We start from the raw sequence: 21,940 nt of genomic DNA on the forward strand, positions 1-21,940 counted from the left end.
TCTTTGCCATTTTTCTTTATATGCAAATAAATGAGGTTTTATTTTACAATTCTATATTTACATATTCTAAAAATTAATTTTAAGAGCAATTTAATTTGGATACAATATATCATAATGACCTGGCCTATAAATCAGGTAAATTCCGGGCTCTGTTCCCTCGGGGAAATCGTGTGCCTTGACCGTTCCACCCTCGCCTCGATCCAAATACTCAACACGCACTCCCGCACCAAGAGCGGTGCACAGGGCAATAATGTGAATATGATCGGATTCTTTGTACATGGGTTCAACTTCCTGATGCCGAAATTCTTCGATTGTGAAGTCGCCCTCAATAAAATTTTGATAAAAATCGGCCTCCTCCTGCAGCTTTCCCGACGTTATCAAACGCAAATACACCACCACATAGTCTGAATAGCCTTGCTCATTGAAAATCTTGTGTAGCTCGCTATGCACCTGGCTCTGGCTTTGGCCATTCTCCGGACTCACGCGCTTGATGACCTCCATGAACTGAAACAAAGATGACAACCAATGATTTAGGATAGTGAACATTAACTAAAAGGGCCTACTTACGGTTTCGTGAAAGTCCTCTAAAGTAAAGCTGGGAAAACCAAGTTGAACGAGCTTGTCTTTGGACTCCTCGGCCAGTTTGCGGAACTCCTGGTAGGCACTAACATTTGAGATCAAGTACTCTAAGTACGAATAGGCAAAGGCTCGGAAGAAACAGTTGCCGTCGGGGCGTGTGCGCCGGATGAACTTGTACTTCTTGGAGAGATCCTCGATCTTGGCGGTGAAGATCTCGTCGCCATTGTACTCTGTCCACAGGCACGTTAGCGGTAACTGTTCGCTGACCAATGGTGTTGTTTCAATAATCTACATAATTTAATATTAACATTACGCTGCATTTTAAACAAGCCACAGGCAGGTCTTACCTCCTTTTCGATTTCCTTTTGCTGTTTAATAATTAACTCATCACGATTGCCGTCATTTTGCTTAAACGATTCCATCTTTCTATAAATACTGAATAAATTAGGAACCGTGTTTGGGTTTCAGAAATGTCTACATATGATGAATACAACAAGAAATTTGTTCATCATATATATATATAAACGCATCGAAATTACGCACACTCATTTGGAAACGAAAACCGTAGACACATTGATGCTTTTAATTTTATCGTTCACAACGTTATCGAAACTGGTGTTTCAGTTTCCCATGTTCCTAAATGTAAAAATACAAATTTTAAAATATATTTATGAAATTAAAAATTAATTAAAAGTTATAAAGTGTTTAAAGCGCAAGTAAAGGTTATTTCTTGGATAAATCTATAATAATAACTACAATAATAACTAATAATAACTAATAACTACTATAATAATAAAAACTACAAAGTTCACTTTATAAAAGTTATTGCCCACAAATACTATTACATTTTTTATACATTCAATTTAATCTGAAATAAATAATATACAATAAGAAATAACGGAAACTAACTTCGGGATGCCAAAGTTAATATTGCAATTGAAATATAGGATCCAATGTCATAGAATCGATCATAGCCAAGTTTTAAATAGTTGCATTCTTAAAATTTTTAAAACTTATAGCTAAGCATAATAACATACTTTGGAAAGCTTTTTTGTGCTAGTTTTTATAAGGTTAATAAATCTGCACACATCATTTAAAATTTTTAAGAATTCAAAATTTTATAAATTTTTGAACATTTTTATATACAATTTTTATATTTTGAAAAAAATATTCAAAAATTTATTTTCCGATAGGAGATGCCTAGGTCGACTCGGCTGTTGATGCTGATCAAGAAAATATATGATTTATGGGGTCGGAAATTACTTCTGACATCTCTACAGGCTTCTAAGTAAAATTAAAATACCCTGCAAGGGTATAACAAAATAAAATAACCACATACTTTTTTAGAGTGTAATTTGTAAGCTGGGAAACTTCTTAGCTTTAAAGCTTCTTCGCAAGCGAAGATCATCAGCTCAAACTTAAGATTGAATCAGAAATCAAATCAGTTGAGTCTCTTCTTTATTGCACGCCGATCATTTCTCTAGAATCGCCCAATAGTTAAATTCACAAAGTTTGGTATGTATATATTTATTTAAATAAAACAAAAGTAATATTTAAATAGGAAGTTTATAAAAAAAAGCCATTTAAGAACATTATTTTTATAGTTTATATATTTGACCAATAATGTAGTACACAAGGACAAATATACATAGGTGCCTATCGTATTTACTTATATTGATTGTAATCAATCTATCAGATATTAAAGTTCATTGAATAGTGTGTGCTTTTCCTACAGTTATAAACTGATATATACACATATGTGTATATAGACATATGTATGTACATATGGGAACTAAAAACCAGTTCTCTTCTCATTATATTTGCTAAAAACCAAAGTTATTGTTGGCCTGAGCAGTAATGAAGGTTTATGTATGCATCTTAAATAATTATATAAACGTGTCTGTCAATTGTGTCAATTGTTTAATAATAGTAAAATCAAAATAAAGAAAAGACCCAAGAAACGAGGTTATCATCATTATTTAATGATTTATTTTTATATTATTTAAGGCCTAACGAGTCGAGTGTCACATACATATACATATATTCACTCAAAATATATAAATTTCTTATCATCTAAAACAAATATATTTAATTTTAAATGAGAACAAGTGATTACAAGATGTATATATTCATTGTTGTATACATGTGCCCTCCTTTTTTTTTGACAATTTTCAATAACAGAAGAAAGAAAGCCAAAACCAGAAACTAATTATAATCTGTAGATTGGGGAAAGCTTAGTCGCCAATAAGATCCGTTTCGTTCGAATTGAATGACTTTGTGTCCGAAAGATATACATACATACACTAACAGATTTAAGTGAGGACTAGAGCCAATAAAATTTATATTCTTAGCACCATATTTCAAGCTTAACAGCTATTAATTTTAATTTAATTTATTTTTTTTTTATTTTTTTAAATATATTTTCAGTAAAATGATAATAATAAATTGCCTTGTAATATGCGTCTGCATATTATCTTGCCGAGCACAAGACACTTCGTTGGACAACTTGATCGCGGACATCTTTAAAACAGATGAAACTGAATCTTCTACCGCGAATCCAACTCCTATTGCGCCCGTTCCTAATCCTGTCACTGTTAAGCCAAAGGACTCTTCTTCCTCGGGCTCAGAAGTGTATCAGTCCTGTGGTGATCAAAAGGAATGTGTGCCCCGATGGCTGTGTGCCAATGACACAATCAACACCAGTGGTGAGGGTATAATTGATATTCGTATTGACACAGGGTCACCATGCAAAAACTATTTGCATTTATGTTGCGACCTTCCCAACAAGGTACAGTTCTATATAAAATGTGTTAATTAGCAATACATAAATAAATTCGATACATAGCGGGACAAGCCCATATTCCCAGTGGCGCCGGAAACCCCCGAAGGCTGTGGGTACACAAACCCGAACGGTGTTGGATTTAAAATTACCGGAGCTGTGAATCAAGAGGCTGAGTTCGGGGAGTTCCCCTGGATGCTGGCGATTCTACGAGAAGATGGACCCCTCAACTTGTACGAGTGTGGAGGAGCTTTGATAGCGCCAAATGTTGTTCTAACTGCCGCTCATTGTGTTCACAACAAGCAGCCTAACACAATTGTTGGTTAGTATTTTAAACGATCTTATCAATCTAATCGCTTATTTATTTCATTATAATATACATATTTAATTTAATACCTCTTTTAGTGAGAGCTGGAGAATGGGATACTCAGACCAAGACAGAGATCATCCCACATGAGGACCGTTACGTTAAGGAAATTGTCTATCATGAACAGTTTAACAAGGGGTCCTTGTACAATGATGTTGCAGTTCTATTATTGGAAAGTTCGTTTGATTTGCAAATGAACATTCAGCCAGTTTGTTTGCCCAATGTACAAGACGTCTTTGATTATGACCGTTGTTATGCCACTGGCTGGGGCAAGAACAAGTTCGGCAAGGAAGGAGAGTACCAGGTAATCCTCAAGAAGGTTGACATGCCCGTTGTGCCAGGAGAAACATGCCAATCGAACTTGCGCGCCACCCGCCTCGGCAGGCACTTCCTGTTACATGACAGCTTCATTTGCGCCGGCGGGGAAAAGGATAAGGATACCTGTAAGGGCGATGGAGGATCTCCATTAGTATGTCCCATTAAGGGACAGAAGGGCCGTTACAAGTCTGCTGGAATTGTCGCCTGGGGAATTGGATGCGGAGAGGTTGACATTCCTGGAGTGTACGCCAACGTAGCCAAACTTCGTCCATGGATTGACTCAAAATTGAAAATATGGGGAATTGATCCCAAATATTATACGCCTTAAGAAAACCAAAAATTGAATAACGTAAAAAAATGAATAAAAAAAGGCGAAACTTTTAATTTAAATAATTAAAAACACTAGAAATACTTTAATATTTACTTCATCTGGTTTCAACGAATAAAGCATGAAATATAACTTTATTGGCCTTATAGGTTTATTTAATAGGTAAATTATGGATATATTGTCAATTACTAAAATTAACAAGCTACAAAACAATTATCTTTACCAATTTATAGAAGATTCGTTATCACAAAAACATAAAGTATTTGCACTATCTATTGGAATACCCTTTATGAGCGCTTAAAATCACCGCACCGAACGTTATATTTTGTATATTGCAATTCGGTCACACTGACGTGCGTGCATGGAAAATATAACTAAAATCAGATCTGTTCTAACTTATTTTTATTGAAATTACACATATCTCACGGACATGGACAACTTCGGCCTTGGAGGAGTGGATCTCAGCAAGGGGCAAATGTTCCAAGTTTTGATTCGTCTCTCTGTGGCTTCGTTGATAACATATTATTCGGTTAAATGGATGATGAACCAATTGGACCCGACTAGTAAAAACAAGAAAAAAGCGAAAATACTTGCTGAAGAGCAGCTAAAAAGGTACTTAGATGCGTTTACTAAATTAAACTGTATTAATTCATACTCTTACTTGAACTCGGTCCACAGACTTGCAGAGAAAGATGGCTTTAAACTCAATCCCCAGGAGTTTAATGACTACGAGTTAATGATTGCGTCACATCTCGTTGTTCCGGCCGACATACAAGTTAGTTGGTCGGATATAGCTGGCTTGGATACGGTTATTCAGGAGCTACGCGAGTCCGTAGTTCTTCCGGTGCAACACAAGGATCTCTTCAAGCGTTCAAAACTTTGGCAGGCGCCCAAGGGTGTTTTGCTGCACGGTCCGCCTGGGTGCGGGAAAACCCTGATAGCAAAGGCCACGGCCAAAGAAGCCGGCATGCGCTTTATCAATTTGGACGTTGCTATTCTTACCGACAAGTGGTACGGGGAATCCCAGAAACTAACTTCCGCCGTCTTCTCTCTGGCCGAAAAAATCCAGCCATGTATTATATTCATTGACGAAATCGATTCCTTCCTGCGTTCCCGTAATCTTAACGACCATGAGGCCACCGCCATGATGAAGACACAGTTTATGATGCTGTGGGATGGCCTCAGCACCAATTCCAATGCAACAGTTATTGTGATGGGCGCCACAAATAGACCGCAGGACCTGGACAAGGCCATTGTGCGCCGCATGCCAGCTCAATTCCACATTGGCCTTCCGTCTGAAATACAACGAAGAGATATACTTCAGTTGATTTTGCAGTCGGAAGAAATTAGTGGTGATGTGGATTTGAATCGTTTGGCCAAACTCACTAATGGCTTCTCGGGCTCTGATCTCCGGGAGATGTGCCGCAACGCATCCGTTTTCCGGATGAGACAGCTTATCGGGGCTGGTGATTCATCCGGAAACTTGCCGACATTGGATCGAAATAGCGTCAATATCACAATGGATGACTTGCTAAGCTCACACTTAAAAATTAAGGAGTCAAAGATGCACACTGGGAGTCTATTTTTAGAGAACAGAATTGAACTAGACTAAGTCCTTTACGGTTGGTTGAATAAATCTTAAAAAGAAACTTAAATTAATTAAAAAAGCTTTAATCTTTGAAATACTTTCGTCAGATTGGCGTGCGGTAGGTGATTTCGTTGAAGACAAGAGATAAATTTTAATAAAAAGTGCTTCGATAGTGCTTCCTTCTCTTATTTAACCCTGTTCTCTACAATATCTAATTTCCGGAAACCGTATATATTCGTTAAGAAAAAACGGTAGCTTAAAGAGCCAAAAATTACATAAGTCCACCGGAGGTTCCGCAAACTAAGGCTCAATGCACTTTAATTACAACATGGATTGTGATCCTCCTTGAAATATTCACCTAGAGAAATTTAAAACATTTACAAAAAATAATTCATTTGTACTCTCGCACAAGCAACGGCACGCGATCAAAGGCTTTCAATCGGAAAAACATATATGTAAACTGGTACTGTTTTTCCCCTTATTGTAAGTGTACTTTAAATATGCTTACACATTTGAGAGGCTCCAAAGATTTTATTTATTATTAGACAAAAAAGGTAGCTGAAGTAAAGCTTGTAGATCTATTTTATTACCTATTTTTTGATTTGCCCAAAGACTAGATGGAAAGAGTATAAACACTTCACTTTATTGAAATATCTAAAATTTCTTTTAATTATGTTTCATGCTCATATAAATGCTTTCTTCCAGTGGCAAACAAATCATTGCTGTTACAGATTTTGAACGAACCGCTCCACGCTCAAAGCAAGGCTGCAAAAGCTTAATATAATGATTTCATTGGTAAGTTTTCCAGAGAATTATACACACAGAAAACACAAGGATATTTCTTCTATTAATTTTAATTTTGTTCCTTTCCTTTTGCAGATTTTGTTTTCCGGATATGTATTTATACCTCTAATAATATTTGGATATACAGCGCCCAGTGATTCCTTTGCTGTTAATCGGAGTAGTAACGCCGAAAGTCATGATTGGACCTATCCTGAATTCGGAAAAGTATCCTTTCGACATGCAGGCAGATCAGAGAACGGAGATACTCAAAATTATCATCGCGAGGCTGAACGAAATGCTACCTTCAAGCGCGGAAATAACTATCACAAGCCGACCGAGAAAATAAGTAGACATAAGAGCAAATACAAGCCCTCGGTATTTGATCGAAGAAAGAATACAAATTCTCATTTGGGCGGTGATACAGAAAGTCGACACTATCATACCTTTGAGGAAATTCATGAACACGTCGAGGAGGACGACGATGGACAGCAGTACCAAGCATCGGAGCAAATTGGTACCCAGTCGATCCTGCACGAAAAGGATCATCATTCCAACAAGAAAGATGAGAAACGGATGAAAGTTAAAATAAAGCATCATCATCATCATCATCATCACAATCACATTAAGGAAATGATAAAGACAGTACCCCAACCGTATCCTGTAGAAAAGGTTGTACACGTGCCCATTGAGAAAATTGTGGAAAAAATTGTGCATGTTCCAAAGCTTGTTAATGTTACGGTTGAGAGAATTGTGCATGTGCCCGTTGAAAAAATAGTCGAAAAAATCGTTCACGTTCCAAAACCAGTGCAAGTCCCAAAACCCTATGTTGTGGAGAAAATCATTGAGAAAATAGTTCATGTTCCAAAACCATATCCTGTTCTTCGGACCGTTCCGTATCCTGTGGAAATCAAGGTGCCCATAGCACTCGAAAAGAAAGTGCCTGTTCCCTACAAGGTTGAAGTGGAAAGAAAGGTTCCTGTTTACATTCGATCAAACGAGCCATATAAATTTGAGCCTTCACCTTTTGAAAGCTATCACCAGCCCGAAGAGTTTAAATATAATATGGAAATTGATCATTCACCGCCGCCGCCACCTAGAGATCACGAGCAAGCTTCGCTGCCTTCAAATTATTACAATAGGATATACAAATCGAAAGAATTAGATCTTCCTCCCCGAATCGAAGACTATCAAAACACAGCTCTGCCGCAGTATAGGCACGAACCTGTTTTAAAAAGCTCTATTGAAACGGCTTCTTCTGGTCGAGAGCCTGTTTCTCTGAAGCTTGTCGGCCCCACACCCCAGGCGTTTAACATCACAGGCCAAGATTTGGATACCGCCAACTCAGCCCCACCGTTCGTAAATAATTCCAATTTTGACCTGAACCCCCAGGAATCAGCTAATGCCTTCCGTGGGATTCCTTTCTCGCTACCATTCCAATTTGTCCAATTGCAACCTATGGCATTCCAGAGTGCTATCAACGTGGAGTTGCCAGCTCCATCAGCTGTTGCAGAATCGACTCCAAAATAAAGAAGCATTACTGGCCCCTTTAACAATAGAAGAAATTAGAAAATATGTATATTAAAAAATTTTATAGTCCACGTAATTTGAGTTACCAGTCCTTTAAACAGTAAGAGTAATATATAATAATTAGGATTTTATATACTTCTCGGAATATCGTAAGTGAATAATTAAATGATTGGTAAAAAAATTAAACTAAAATATAAAATAATTATAACATTTTTTAGTTTTTACCTAAAAAAGGTTTTCCAGACGCGTTTTGTAAAATCAATCTGTATGAAATAAAATTATTATAAAATAATAATTTAAATAGTTATCATCTGTGTTTCATTCTCACATGTTTCATTTTTAGATTTAGGGTCGAAACGTTTGTAAAACAGTGGCCATGTTGTATTTTTATAATCTGTTGTGCCAGTGTTTTTATCATAAAGGAAAATTGTGGAGGAAACTTAAGTGTAACTTTATTTATTTTCTTATGGTTGTCCGCGTTTGTCCTGAAAGATACCTACAATGTAATAACATGACAAGAAACAACGAATTAAAGAAATCAAATTTAGTTACACTGCAGCTAAATCAATATAATCATACAGGCGTACAGACAAAGACTACCAAAACAAACATTGAAAAATTGTAAACAATGTTGAGTTTGTTATTAACATATAGGGAGTGCAGGTTTATTTTATTTCAGTATAGTATATAAGTGTATTTAGGCATATTAGTTGTTATTGCGGCTACGGTGAACTTGTGTATATAATCATGTTGTGCTGTGCATCGCAATACAAGTAATCCGTTGTATGTAGGAAATTTCGTTGTTTTTTGATAGTGTATATATGTTTTAATATACATTAATTGAAAGGCCTGTGAGTTTAAATATATTGTAAAATATCTAGGAAGAAACAAATGTTGTCTGTGAACATATGTACAAATGTATTTTCATATGTACAAATTATTTTTGCAATGTTTTATCAGCTGTTCAGTGTGACCGTGAAAAGTTATTTGGCTTAGGCGGTCGCACTGACTGCTGTCTTTCCCAGGTTGCACAAATGGAATCATCTAAATTAAATTATATTTACATTTAAAATAAAAACAAACAACAAAATCAACTGACAAAATTTGACTGATTTTTCAGCCTTCAGTTAGATATAATGAATTCCAAATCCGATCATGAAACAGAAAAGGAAAAAAAGTTAACAATTACAAATCGGTTTGGGGATTCCCTGGACAACTACGAACTCTCCAACGAAGGTGAAAACATGGCACACATCTATCCGAAAAAGATTCAAAATCGAAAAAATGGAATTTTAAAGTAAGAACGAACCGAAAAATATATTTGGTAAATATATAATTTAAATTCAATTTTAGAAACAACGATGTTAACAACGACAACGCTTATCACGAAGATGTGGATTTGGCAGACATTCTTGGAACAAATTGGCCAAAACGTGCTGGAGCTGCAGCTATGATTTTAAACAACAAAAGCAAAACTTTGGTGGAGCCTGGCATTTGCGAAGAAATTAAACCAGCTTCCCCGCCTGTTTTACCGAAAGTCGAGCCAGAGGAAAGTCCGCGTACGTATTGCTAGTATTGGTGCTAGGATCCTTGACTGGTTGCCAATGTCTATCAGGTTCATTCTGGGTCTATAGAATTTCCGAATACCAATTCCCTTGGAGATCAACAATTTTAAAAAAGCAACCAATTGCAGCATGCTGAAGCCACAATTGCACTATTTCTAAAGGCGTCTGCTCCACTGTGCTCTTATACTTACAAATTTTCCGGATGCCTCAGAAGCAACTTTGTCAAACGTTCTTCTACGTTCGATAAAATATATATATTCCTCAGAGAGCGGACATTTCTTGGATATCAAAAACCGTTTTGGAAATTTGCATGCAAAAAGTATAATTTATTTATCTATAATTTCGGTTTTGTGAAGAGTTTCTTTGTAATTTCTTATTCACTTGGACGAACATCTTAGAAATGGTCGCAGACCGAAAGTGTGTGCTTTATTTTTAGATTGTTGGCCAAAGATACATATATTCTATTTACGTTCACGTAAAATGCTAGTGTTCTGGCTGTTTTTTCGGAGTTTCATTTCTGCTTAGACGTTGCTCGCCTTAAGCTGCATTAAACTTTTATATATATTTTAATTATCTATAAAGTTGTGAACATGAATCTGTACCAAAAATCACTGTTTACCGAATCGGACTTACACAATAATATACCTTTAACTGTTTTGGAATTTTACACCCCGGATTCCCTAGACGAGGAACCCGGTAAATTCTAGAAGTCATTTATACCCGACACTCGAACCGATAGGACTCTTGTTTTTTCTGCTATCAATAAACTCTTTCTATTTTCTAGGCATCACCGTAGCCGATTATCAGCCTTTGATTGAGATACCCGGAACTGAGCTAGCGATTGGATCCCTCGTGGAAGTGTCGAGTCCTGGAGCGAATGAAGATCTATATGGTGTTATAAGATGGATTGGCATTCCGCCGGGAATTCAAAAGAACGTTCTGGTGGGAATTGAAGTGGAGGACGAGTCCAACTTAAAGAACGTTATGACCTCAGACGGCAGGCATAACGGAGTTCGGTATGTTTCTATTAAAAACCTGTTCGTATTATAATATTTTAATATTTTGCGATATTTTCAAGCCTATTCACATGCCACGAAGGTCGAGCCGTGTTTGTCCCTGCTAACAGATGCACCGCTGACCGTAGATTTGCGGATGTGGACACTGCCAGCATGGCAGCCAATAGAGTTTCGAATAATCAGGCGAAGAAATTCGGTGTGGCTGAGTGTCCGGCTATATATGGACCAGTACCCCCTTTAGGTAAGAGATAATAGAAACATTTAATGTTTTTTAATTAAACACTAATTCCTGGCTTCTTTAGAAATACACAACTCCGAGGAGCTAGCCAGTATTTGTGGCAAGTTCAAGGGAATACAAGGACATCATAACTCCTGCTATTTAGATGCCACGCTCTTTTCAATGTTCACTTTCACCAGTGTCTTTGATTCTATTCTGTACCGGCATCCGGGAGCTCAAGTAATTTTAACTTTAATTTAAACAAGAAGGAAAACTACGTTCGGAAAGCCGAAGTCTAAATACCCATGCAATTTACAATTTGATTATAGGGTCGAATTAAGCAAAAAATGTATATGCCAACTTTTTCGACAAATCGAAATTTACAAAACTCATAACTACGCCAAAAAAGCATTGATTTTGGTTCGGAAAGTTTTTCCATGTTAGTTCCTCTTTGGTTAATAAATCTGCATATTCAGTTTAAAATTTTTAAAAATTAAATGACTCCTTCAAAGAGTTTTAAGCTTCTAAATAAAATTATAATACACCTGCAAGGGTATAATAATGCAATTAAAATTCCTCTATCGTTAGGACATTCGAAATTACAGCGAAGTTCAGAAGGTTTTGCGTGATGAAATCGTCAATCCCCTGCGAAAGAATGTCTTTGTGCGCTCAGATCGTGTGATGAAGCTTCGCGAACTGCTGGACCAGCTAAGTTCGGTTAGTGGCCTTACCTGTGAGGAGAAAGATCCTGAAGAGTTCCTCAACAGTTTACTCTCACAAATAATGAGAGTTGAACCGTTTTTAAAGGTGCGTAGCATTAAAATTGTTTTTAACATTATCCTTTAAAAATTTATAAACTTTTTCAGCTAAGCTCCGGTCAAGATTCGTATTTCTATCAATTGTTTGTGGAGAAGGACGACAAGCTAACGCTACCGAGTGTCCAGCAGCTATTCGAACAGAGCTTTCACTCGTCCGACATCAAATTGAAGGAAGTTCCATCGTGCTTTATCATTCAGATGCCTCGCTTTGGAAAAAACTTCAAGATGTACCCAAGAATATTGCCATCGCAAGTTCTGGATGTGACGGATATCATTGAAAACTGCAAGTACCCTAGAGGCCTTTACATTTTGATATGTATAATTTTATTTCTTTATATTTAGCCCCGCGACAGTGCTCGCTTTGCGGCAAACTGGCAGAGTTTGAATGTCGTGATTGCTTTGGAAGCTTGCAAGCCGGTTCTGGCCTTGAATGCACCGCCTTTTGTCCCAAGTGCTTAAAAACCTTTCACTCGCACTCAAAAAGGTTACCTAAATAACAGATTTACACAATTTTAGTTTTTATAAAACATAATTCGTTTACAGGAGCAATCACGTTTCGAAGAAGATCTCCATTCCGAAGGACTTTAGGATTATGGCTGACCACATGGTTGTCCCGCGATTATATATGGAATTATTTGCCGTAGTTTGCATCGAAACATCACATTATGTGGCTTTTGTGAAATCGGGTTCTGGTCCGGATGCTCCATGGTGTTTTTTCGATTCAATGGCGGATAGAAAAGGTAATTAATATTAATTAATTTAAAATTGTTCAATACATTTGCTATATTTCATACGAAACTCTTTGTAGGCGAACAGAATGGATACAATATACCTGAAATTACGTGTGTTCCGGAATTAACGCAGTGGCTCACGGACGAGGGGGCGCGATCTATAAATGAAACTTCAACGAACGATAAAGTATTACCTGAACACGCTAAGCGTATTTTTTGCGATGCCTATATGTGTCTGTACCAAAGCACAGATATCATGATGTACCATTAGAACAATCTTTTATCTTTTGATTAACCATGAGAGGTGTAATAAATTTTTGTAGATAAACAAATGCGTTTTGTATTTGATATTTCTTTAATTATAACCTTACTGGGTATTGTAATTTTAGTCAGAAGTCACTAACTAACTCTAAACAGTAAGTATTTATAACCATTAAGTATGTGTGATCAGTTCCATACATTGAACACTAACAACCAATGACTTGCAACTTTTGTAACAACACATTTCTGAGACTTGGCCGGCAGAAGTCACTTCGTTCCGGGGATGTTTGAACCAGTTGGAAATCATATGATATGATGATTAACTTTGAACAGTAAGTATCTATGACCAGTAAGTAACTCTGAACAGTAAGAATCTATGACCAGTAAGTAACTCTGAACAGTAAGAATCTATGATCAGTAAGTATCAATGAACATTAAGTAACTCTGATAACTAGATAACTCTGAACATTAAGTTACTACGAATAGTAAGTATTCATGACTAGTTAGTATGTATGATCAGTTACTAACTTTGAACACTAATAAACAATGACTTGCAACTTTTGTAACACAACACATTTCTGAGACGTGGTCGGCAGCATTCACTTCGTTCCGGGGATGTCTGAACCAGTTGGGAATCATATGATATGATGATTAACTATGAACAGTAAGTATCTATGACCAGTAAGTATCTTTGGTCAGTGAGTAACTATGAACATTAAGTAATTATGAGCAGTTATTAACTATGACCAGTAAGAACTATGAGAAGTTATTAACTATGATCAGTGAGTATCTATGAGCAGCAAGTAACTCTGAATAGTAAGTATGTATGATCAGTTACTAACTTTGAACTCTAACAAACAATGACTTGCAACTTTTGTAACACAACACATTTCTGAGACGTGGACAGCAGCAGTCACTTCGTTCCGGGGATGTTTGAAGCAGTTGGGAATCATATGATATGATGATTAACTTTGAACAGTATGTATCTATGACCAGTAACTAACTCTGAACATTAAGTATCTATGACCAGTAAGTAACTCTGAACAGTAAGAATCTATGATCAGTAAGTATCAATGAACATTAAGTAACTCTGATCACTAGATAACTCTGAACATTAAGTAACTACGAATAGTAAGTATTCATGACTAGTAAGTATGGATGATCAGTTACTAACTTTTAACACTAATAAACAATGACTTGCAACTTTTGTAACAACACATTTCTGAGACGTGGCCGGCAGCATTCACTTCGTTCCGGGGATGTCTGAACCAGTTGGGAATCATATGATATGATGATTAACTATGAACAGTAAGTATCTATGACCAGTAAGTAACTCTGAACATTAAGTATCTATGACCAGTAAGTAACTCTGAACAGTAAGAATCTATGATCAGTATGTATCAATGAACATTAAGTAACTCTGATCACTAGATAACTCTGAACATTAAGTAACTACGAATAGTAAGTATTCATGACTAGTTAGTATGTATGATCAGTTACTAACTTTGAACACTAATAAACAATGACTTGCAACTTTTGTAACACAACACGTTCCTGAGACTTAGCCGGCAGAAGTCACTTCGTTCCGGGGATGTTTGAACCAGTTGGGAATCATATGATATGATGATTAACTTTAAATAATAAATATCTATGACTAGTAAGTAACTCTGAACATTAAGTATCTATGACCAGTAAGTAACTCTGAGCAGTAAGAATCTATGTCTAGTAAGTAACTCTGAACAGTAAGAATCTATGATCAGTAAGTATCAATGAACATTAAGTAACTCTGATCACTAGATAACTCTGAACATTAAATAACTACGAATAGTAAGTATTCATGACTAGTAAGTATGGATGATCAGTTACTAACTTTTAACACTAATAAACAATGACTTGCAACTTTTGTAACAACACATTTCTGAGACGTGGTCGGCAGCATTCACTTCGTTCCGGGGATGTCTGAACCAGTTGGGAATCATATGATATGATGATTAACTATGAACAGTAAGTATCTATGACCAGTAAGTATCTTTGGTCAGTGAGTAACTATGAACATTAAGTAATTATGAGCAGTTATTAACTATGACCAGTATTTAGCTATGACCAGTAAGAACTATGAGAAGTTATTAACTATGATCAGTGAGTATCTATGAGCAGCAAGTAACTCTGAATAGTAAGTATGTATGATCAGTTACTAACTTTGAACTCTAACAAACAATGACTTGCAACTTTTGTAACACAACACATTTCTGAGACGTGGACAGCAGCAGTCACTTCGTTCCGGGGATGTTTGAACCAGTTGGGAATCATATGATATGATGATTAACTTTGAACAGTAAGTATCTATGACCAGTAAGTAACTCTGAACATTAAGTATCTATGACCAGTAAGTAACTCTGATCACTAGATAACTCTGAACATTAAGTAACAACGATCAGTAAGTATCTATGACTAGTAAGTATGTATGATCAGTTACTAACTTTGAACACTGATAAACAATGACTTGCAACTTTTGTAACACCACATTTCTGAGATTTGGCCGGCCGAAGTTACTTCGTTCCGGGGATGTTAAAACAAGGTGGGAATCATATACATATGCATGTGCGAGTTTTGTTTTGGAACAAATTTAAGAGCAAACTATTTGAATGAAACTATAGAGTTATTCTTCTATATAATTTTACTAGAATATAAGTCGGAGCATGGCTAATCGGTGGATTATATATATATATATATATATGTATATATAGCTTTCATAGGAACGATCGGAACATTTAAAGAATAAGATTATAACTTTTCTGGTTTTCATCAGATTTTCATCAAATTTGATATATGTATGTATATCCATTATATAATAATCTAGAATTTTGTGTACAATTTTATGAAAATCGGACTACTATATCATATAGCTGCCATATAAACGATAATTCAAAATAGCGGAATATGCAAAATGTAAAAGTGTAAATATATATATAGCTTCCTCTCTTGTTTAAATTTTAGATATATCCATCTTGTAGCATTCTACATTTCGATTTTAATTTCATCAATATTGAACGATATAATTTATAGTGTGTTAATTATTAATAATCGAATTGCAATTTGCAAGGTTATACAAAAATCGGCTTGCCAAAGTTAGCTTAAGAACAACTAATATAATATTGTAATGGGAGTGAAAAGCTGCCTGCCTCTACCTCTACCTAACTCCCTCCCTCCCTGTCTCTCTCTTTCTCTCCCTGACTCCTATGTCTATCCCTAGAGATTTCACATTTTCTCTAGGTCTCTGCTCTCTTCGCTCTCGCTCTTACTTTCTCTATTCTCTTTACTCGGGGACTATAAATACAGGCACAGCAGTTGCGCTGCCCTCAGTACTTACGTGGCCTTCCCTCTGTTTACATCTATTGTGAAAGTGGCAGTAGTGATAGTGCCAGAAGTAATTATGGCAGTAATAATACTGATTCGCCTTCGACATCAAATACATATATCACCTGACTAATGCAATTCATCTGGATAACCACAAGAACCAATATTGCGGCCCCATACTGGAAGAAATTCTGCAATGACGAAGAAGCATAACCACGTTTGCAATACTGCGGTAAGTCTAAACCATTACAATGATTAGGACTATGATATTATACTATGACTATTACTATCCAATTTCCTTTGTCATGGACCCCATTCCTTAATTATAATTTTAAGTAAAACAGCTATCTGTATTAAGAATATCATCTACAAACGTGTACTCAAAGCTAACGGCCTAACCTAATTATAAATTATATAGAAAATACTGAGGGTTACCCTTACGTACATTTCTGAATTTGGCGCCAATTTATTCTATTCCCCTTTGCAGGGTATTATAATTTCAGTGACGGAGTCGTTTCCGACTTTATAAATCATATCTTGATCAACATAAACCGCCTAGTCTCAGGCAGAAAGAAAATTAAATGATTTGTTGACTTAGCTATGAGTTTTTTAAAACTTGAATTGTCAAACAAATTGTTAAAAAAAAACTATGGATTAATATCGATTTAATGAATTCGAATATTTTAAGTAATGATAGATTTTCGATAAGATCTTATAATTTAACTACAAACTGAATGGGTATATAAACCTTGGCTTTAAAAATCTAGCAAGGTCCGTGGAATTTCTTAAGAAGAATAAAGGAACAAAATCCAGACTACGAAATATAACTTTTAATATTGAAACTCCGACGTTAAGCTTTTAGTGCCTAGCCAAGCATCATCCTTAAACAGCATTTTATTATACACTGCACACCGAGGCGTTGAACATTATGTAGAAAATATAGTACATTTTGATATGCTAAATGTTTTATAGTAGAACATTTAAACGTAAAATATCGATATTATCGAAAAATATTCGAAAACATTGAATTTATTTGTCTCTTTATTCGTTCATGTTATCAAAACAGTATATTGATTTCTCGCAGATATATCACAACATTGAAATGTCGACATTCGCTTCAAATATTGATATCATTCTCTTTGTGTTATTGCTACATTCTAGTTCACATCGGTAAATAAAGTTTAAGTTGACTTCGAATTAAGACACTATTTTACAGGAAAGCTAGAGACAGACTGAACTGAAGATATAGACATACAGCGCAGTCAACCGTGCAGGTCGGGTCCCATACATATTTTTTATATATCCATCGGATAATAATATACTTATATACATACACACAGTGCTCTGAAAGTGCTCCTCCGTTATTGGTGGAGAGAGCTAATATCAGCTCTGCGATTGGTTAATTTTAGGGGAGGCTTTTCCGCAGAACATCGATGGGATAGTCCGCAGTTTATTTTGAATATCTTTTCAGTTTCAGTTACTTCCCAGACGCGCAGCAACAACAAGTTATATTTTCGGTTGATATTAGCAATAATGCCTTACTCTAATCGAGCTATCTAACGTAATATAGTTTAAAATGTCGAAAAAAGCAATGTTTGTGGGACGCGAGTATTCAACGAACATTCAATATTATAGCTCAGTTTATAATACATCCACCATATTCGACTTAAACCGTAATTATATTTTTTATGTGACCTGACAGTGATATCAATTAAACAACATTATTCAAAAACTTTATTTTCTTAAAATGATAAATATTTCCCTTTGTATGTAGTGGAGGTTATTGCTCATCCATTGCCATTGAATCGAGAATATCTTCTTGCAAAACCAAAAACTTGTTCTAAACATAGTTATATTATTATTTGTAAATCGATTTAAGAAAAGGCTGAAATAAAATATTTGATTATATCTATTTCAGACACTGAAAGTCAAGTTCAGCAACAGATTTATAACCAGAATCATGTGGGCTATGCTCCACCTTCGACTACTCGAACTATTAAGAAAAGAAACACAGCTAACAAAAAGGAGAGGAGAAGAACACAAAGTATAAACAATGCCTTTTCCTATTTGCGAGAAAAAATTCCTAATGTTCCGACAGATACAAAACTATCAAAGGTAAATTTAAGTTTGGAGTCTAAAGAGAGAGGAGCAAAATTGATACTCTAATGAAAATTTTATTAACAAAAATTACGAGCAAAACCCCAATCCTCACACAAAAAACAACTTCTTAAAGTATTTTAAAATGTATATATTTGCGATTTTCAATAGATAAAAACATTAAAATTGGCCATATTATACATAAATTACTTGGTTAATGTCCTCGATGGGGATCAGGATCCGAAAGGCGGATTTCGAGCAGAGCTAAAGCCAATGAACCGAAAGATTTGTAGCGAAAAGAAGCAGCAATGTCTGAAGAACGAAATTCAAGTAAGCTAAAGTTACAAAATTATATTTCTAATAAGTATGTTTACTCTTTTTTAATTTCCATAAAACACAGGAAAACTCTGATTAAGTTCAAATAATTTTTTAGGTTTTGGACAGCCATTGTTACACGACTTTTATTTAATATAATCTAAATTTATTTAAAGTATTTTACTGAAAGTACAACTTTCTTACGCATTATTAGTGGTTTTTGTAAATATAAAATAAAACAATAAAACAAGCTAACTTCGGCACGCCGAAGTTTGTATATCCTTACAGATTGAAATTCGATCAATAGAAATTAATTAAACATAAATTATATATATATATATATATATATATAGATATAGATAAAATTCTGTTGAAAACAAGAAAAGTTATAATCTTATTCTTTAAATGTTCCGATCGTTCCTATATATATATATATATATATATATATATAGCTTTCATAGGAACGATCGGAACATTTAAAGAATAAGATTATAACTTTTCTTGTTTTCAACAGAATTTTATCTATATATATATATAATCCACCGATTCGCCATGCTCCGACTTATATTCTAGTAAAATTATATAGAAGAATAACTCTATAGTTTCATTCAAATAGTTTGCTCTTAAATTTGTTCCAAAACAAAACTCGCACATGCATATGTATATGATTCCCACCTTGTTTTAACATCCCCGGAACAAAGTAACTTCGGCCGGCCAAATCTCAGAAATGTGGTGTTACAAAAGTTGCAAGTCATTGTTTATCAGTCTTCAAAGTTAGTAACTGATCATACATACTTACTAGTCATAGATATTTACTGATCGTTGTTACTTAATGTTCAGAGTTATCTAGTGAACAGAGTTACTTAATGTTCATTGATACTTACTGATCATAGATTCTTACTGTTCAGAGTTACTTACTGGTCATAGATACTTAATGTTCAGAGTTACTTACTAGTCTTAGATACTTACTGTTCAAAGTTAATCATCATATCATATGATTCCCAACTGGTTCAGACATCCCCGGAACGAAGTGAATGCTGCCGACCACGTCTCAGAAATGTGTTGTGTTACAAAAGTTGCAAGTCATTGTTTATTAGTGTTAAAAGTTAGTAACTGATCATACATACTTACTAGTCATAGATACTTACTGATCGTAGTTACTTAATGTTCAGAGTTACTTAATGTTCATTGATACTTGCTGGTCATAGATACTTACTGTTCTGAGTTACTTACTGGTCATAGATACTTAATGTTCAAAGTTAATTACTGATCATAGTTACATACTCCTCATAATAACATACTGTTAAAAGATATTTACTAAGCCTCTACATTTAACAACCGTTTCTCTGGCAGTTATAATAAATAGTTTTCCGGTTTAAATTTAAGGAATAATACAAACATTTAACTTACTATGCTTTCTTACTTAATTCTCCTATTAACCACTTTTATGTGTCCAAAACCAAAAATGCTCTATTGCTTATTCTCTTTTATTATATATATTTTTCAGACTTGTTATGAAAGAAGAGAGAAAAAACAGATGCAACTTTTGTATTGTACAACTGGGGGCGTATTTTATTTCGTATATATGTATAAATATATGTACGTATCTATTATTTCTTGTTTTGTCCTAATTCCAATATATTAGTCTTCAATGAGAACTAAATATTTGTGTGATTTAGAAAAGATATTAAACTTTAAGAAAACATTTTTTTAGCCCCAAATTGGTTTTCTGAACTTGAAGTAGATTGTATCTCTTTGCTATTTTTTTTTCCTATAATAAATAAAAGCACTTGACTTTATAAATGTACTTTATATGCATCAAATCCATTTCCCCTTTGAAAACTGCCAGAAAAACATGCTTTTGTTTCTTTCTTAATTGAAGTGCAGGGTGGCTACAAAATAAGAGATTCGGGTGACCGCCTCCAAGTTTCACTTTATTGTGCAATTATAGGAAGTGATAAACCGCAGGCACATGCAGCCGTAATTGAGAATCCATGCTTATCCATCCACCAACACGGGTTGGGGTGGGTTGATCATTAACCTAATAGGGCAATCTGGCAATAGAGATACCCACAAGACAAGTGCGACCGCCAAAGTGTTGTATCAAAAATATACATGTATATAATCCATTAAGGGTTTGGATTAATCAAGTGCTTTGGAATTGCATAGTTCTCTGGGAAACAGCGAGAAAATGGGAAAACGGAGGGGGGAAATGAGGAAAAACATTGCATCAATATAATATTAATTTTTTCTTTAAAATACTCGTTTCTTTTTTTCATATTCTGGCATAGCATTTAGGATATACAGAAATTTCCTCACAACAATTAAAGCCTGAACTACAATTTCTAAATAAAATAATGAAGTGTTTCTATAGTGTTTCCGTGCACGTGTTAACATCTTTTGTTTACTTCTTAATTGTCTATTTGTGGGTACAAAGTTGTAAACAAGAAAGAAAACTATGATCTACATAAATAGAGTTCATGCGTATAATTTCGATATGTGTTTCTGTTGCAGGTGTATATACACCCGAATATTTACTATATACAAGTGTTATTCTAAAAACAATTCTTTGAATTTTTTTGCCAAAACATTCTGAAAGATTTGGAAATATTTGCAAAGATATATTTAAAATATATTTTACACTCTCGTTTAAAAACGCGTTTTAGATAATTCTTTAATTTAATTTGTATTATTCTAGATAAAGGTGTTACTACAAATTTCCTAGTAGGTTTCTTTTATCAAACTTTTCTTCAAAATGTGGATGATTTTAAACTAACCAAAATTGTAGCTTGGAAATATTTCAGTGTTGATTCATAATCTTTATTTTTTAATAGTTCTTATCAAAAAATGAGTATGACAAAACAAAACAAATCAAACTTAGAACTTAGGTATAAAAGCATATCATAACTTAATAAAAAAAATAAAAAGGTATATTTATTCTTACTACAAGAGAAATTAAATTATATTTAAAATCGAATTTATTAAAACACAATTATTGTTATTTTTCAGAATGTGCCCATATCTGCTAAGGGCCGTACGGGATGGCCACAAGATGTTTGGGCGTCGGAACTTATTCCAGAACATAATTAATAATCCATTCTTATTAAATTAAAATTTACTTGTCATAATATTTATGTATTGATAATTTACATATTTAAAATAAAATATTTCTTAAATAAATACGCAGATACTGTCAACATTCATTTTGATTATTGCATCTGTTAGTTGGTGGGAATTAAGAAGAATTGCTTTTTTCTCAATTTCTAATTCTTAACTTAAAAATGCGAGCAATCA

General features: G+C 34.7%; 6 protein-coding genes across 14 annotated transcripts; 5 read left to right on the forward strand and 1 right to left on the reverse strand.

The window, feature by feature from the left end:
- Positions 1–9: 9 nt before the first annotated feature.
- Positions 10–1,194, reverse strand: LOC110183352 (ubiquitin thioesterase otubain-like). The gene is made up of 4 exons (XM_020951607.2): positions 1,123–1,194; positions 927–1,005; positions 568–867; positions 10–504 (listed from the first exon to the last, which is right to left on the reverse strand). Exons 2-4 carry the CDS (start codon positions 999–1,001, stop codon positions 91–93), a joined length of 789 nt encoding a protein of 262 aa, XP_020807266.1. The 5' UTR covers positions 1,002–1,005; positions 1,123–1,194; the 3' UTR covers positions 10–90.
- An 828-nt stretch (positions 1,195–2,022) lies between these two features.
- Positions 2,023–4,443, forward strand: LOC110183330 (phenoloxidase-activating factor 2). Its single transcript, XM_020951578.2, has 4 exons — positions 2,023–2,094; positions 3,007–3,367; positions 3,425–3,680; positions 3,764–4,443. The coding sequence occupies exons 2-4, from the start codon at positions 3,011–3,013 to the stop codon at positions 4,369–4,371; spliced, it is 1,221 nt and encodes a 406-aa protein (XP_020807237.1). The 5' UTR covers positions 2,023–2,094; positions 3,007–3,010; the 3' UTR covers positions 4,372–4,443.
- A 15-nt stretch (positions 4,444–4,458) lies between these two features.
- Positions 4,459–6,134, forward strand: nmd (no mitochondrial derivative). The gene is made up of 2 exons (XM_020951597.2): positions 4,459–4,983; positions 5,050–6,134. The coding sequence occupies exons 1-2, from the start codon at positions 4,802–4,804 to the stop codon at positions 5,981–5,983; spliced, it is 1,116 nt and encodes a 371-aa protein (XP_020807256.2). The 5' UTR covers positions 4,459–4,801; the 3' UTR covers positions 5,984–6,134.
- Positions 6,135–6,633: 499 nt separating this feature from the next.
- LOC110183282 (uncharacterized) lies at positions 6,634–8,576 on the forward strand. Its single transcript, XM_020951513.2, has 2 exons — positions 6,634–6,754; positions 6,839–8,576. The coding sequence occupies exons 1-2, from the start codon at positions 6,743–6,745 to the stop codon at positions 8,267–8,269; spliced, it is 1,443 nt and encodes a 480-aa protein (XP_020807172.1). The 5' UTR covers positions 6,634–6,742; the 3' UTR covers positions 8,270–8,576.
- Positions 8,577–8,589: 13 nt separating this feature from the next.
- On the forward strand, positions 8,590–12,948 carry CYLD (ubiquitin carboxyl-terminal hydrolase CYLD). 9 transcript variants are annotated; one of them, XM_020951649.2, is made up of 11 exons: positions 8,590–8,715; positions 9,390–9,566; positions 9,623–9,828; positions 10,619–10,850; positions 10,913–11,091; positions 11,153–11,307; positions 11,656–11,874; positions 11,934–12,168; positions 12,228–12,369; positions 12,429–12,625; positions 12,694–12,948. In XM_020951649.2, the coding sequence occupies exons 2-11, from the start codon at positions 9,406–9,408 to the stop codon at positions 12,885–12,887; spliced, it is 1,920 nt and encodes a 639-aa protein (XP_020807308.2). In that variant the 5' UTR covers positions 8,590–8,715; positions 9,390–9,405; the 3' UTR covers positions 12,888–12,948. The 9 variants fall into 9 exon arrangements, with proteins under 9 accessions (XP_020807308.2, XP_020807307.2, XP_086686963.1 ...); XM_020951648.2 differs by having other exon boundaries at positions 8,600–8,772; XM_086830837.1 differs by having other exon boundaries at positions 8,651–9,120.
- Positions 12,949–17,703: 4,755 nt separating this feature from the next.
- On the forward strand, positions 17,704–21,845 carry Hand (heart- and neural crest derivatives-expressed protein). Its single transcript, XM_020951652.2, has 4 exons — positions 17,704–17,907; positions 18,153–18,349; positions 18,503–18,661; positions 21,656–21,845. Exons 1-4 carry the CDS (start codon positions 17,811–17,813, stop codon positions 21,734–21,736), a joined length of 534 nt encoding a protein of 177 aa, XP_020807311.1. The 5' UTR covers positions 17,704–17,810; the 3' UTR covers positions 21,737–21,845.
- Positions 21,846–21,940: the final 95 nt, after the last annotated feature.

The sequence above is a fragment of the Drosophila serrata genome, unplaced genomic scaffold, assembly GCF_035046125.1.
Source record: "Drosophila serrata isolate PLE 108 unplaced genomic scaffold, ASM3504612v1 contig_240, whole genome shotgun sequence".
NCBI lineage: Eukaryota > Metazoa > Arthropoda > Insecta > Diptera > Drosophilidae > Drosophila > Drosophila serrata.

What these genes read in the sequence shown, in the direction of transcription:
- LOC110183352 (XM_020951607.2), bottom strand. Translation starts at nt 1,001, where the DNA reads ATGGAATCGTTTAAGCAAAATGACGGCAATCGTGATGAGTTAATTATT. An exon ending in AAAAGGAAATCGAAAAGGAG is followed by an intron (nt 868 to 926) that starts GTAAGACCTGCC and finishes TAAATTATGTAG; the next exon opens with ATTATTGAAACAACACCATT. An exon ending in TAGAGGACTTTCACGAAACC is followed by an intron (nt 505 to 567) that starts GTAAGTAGGCCC and finishes TCTTTGTTTCAG; the next exon opens with TTCATGGAGGTCATCAAGCG.
- LOC110183330 (XM_020951578.2), top strand. Translation starts at nt 3,011, where the DNA reads ATGATAATAATAAATTGCCTTGTAATATGCGTCTGCATATTATCTTGC. An exon ending in GTTGCGACCTTCCCAACAAG is followed by an intron (nt 3,368 to 3,424) that starts GTACAGTTCTAT and finishes TTCGATACATAG; the next exon opens with CGGGACAAGCCCATATTCCC. An exon ending in GCAGCCTAACACAATTGTTG is followed by an intron (nt 3,681 to 3,763) that starts GTTAGTATTTTA and finishes TACCTCTTTTAG; the next exon opens with TGAGAGCTGGAGAATGGGAT.
- nmd (XM_020951597.2), top strand. Translation starts at nt 4,802, where the DNA reads ATGGACAACTTCGGCCTTGGAGGAGTGGATCTCAGCAAGGGGCAAATG. An exon ending in GCTGAAGAGCAGCTAAAAAG is followed by an intron (nt 4,984 to 5,049) that starts GTACTTAGATGC and finishes CTCGGTCCACAG; the next exon opens with ACTTGCAGAGAAAGATGGCT.
- CYLD (XM_086830834.1), top strand. Translation starts at nt 8,736, where the DNA reads ATGGTTGTCCGCGTTTGTCCTGAAAGATACCTACAATGTAATAACATG. An exon ending in ACCGGCATCCGGGAGCTCAA is followed by an intron (nt 11,308 to 11,655) that starts GTAATTTTAACT and finishes CTCTATCGTTAG; the next exon opens with GACATTCGAAATTACAGCGA. An exon ending in GACGGATATCATTGAAAACT is followed by an intron (nt 12,169 to 12,227) that starts GCAAGTACCCTA and finishes CTTTATATTTAG; the next exon opens with CCCCGCGACAGTGCTCGCTT.
- Hand (XM_020951652.2), top strand. Translation starts at nt 17,811, where the DNA reads ATGTCGAAAAAAGCAATGTTTGTGGGACGCGAGTATTCAACGAACATT. An exon ending in CACCATATTCGACTTAAACC is followed by an intron (nt 17,908 to 18,152) that starts GTAATTATATTT and finishes TATCTATTTCAG; the next exon opens with ACACTGAAAGTCAAGTTCAG. An exon ending in CAGATACAAAACTATCAAAG is followed by an intron (nt 18,350 to 18,502) that starts GTAAATTTAAGT and finishes GATTTTCAATAG; the next exon opens with ATAAAAACATTAAAATTGGC.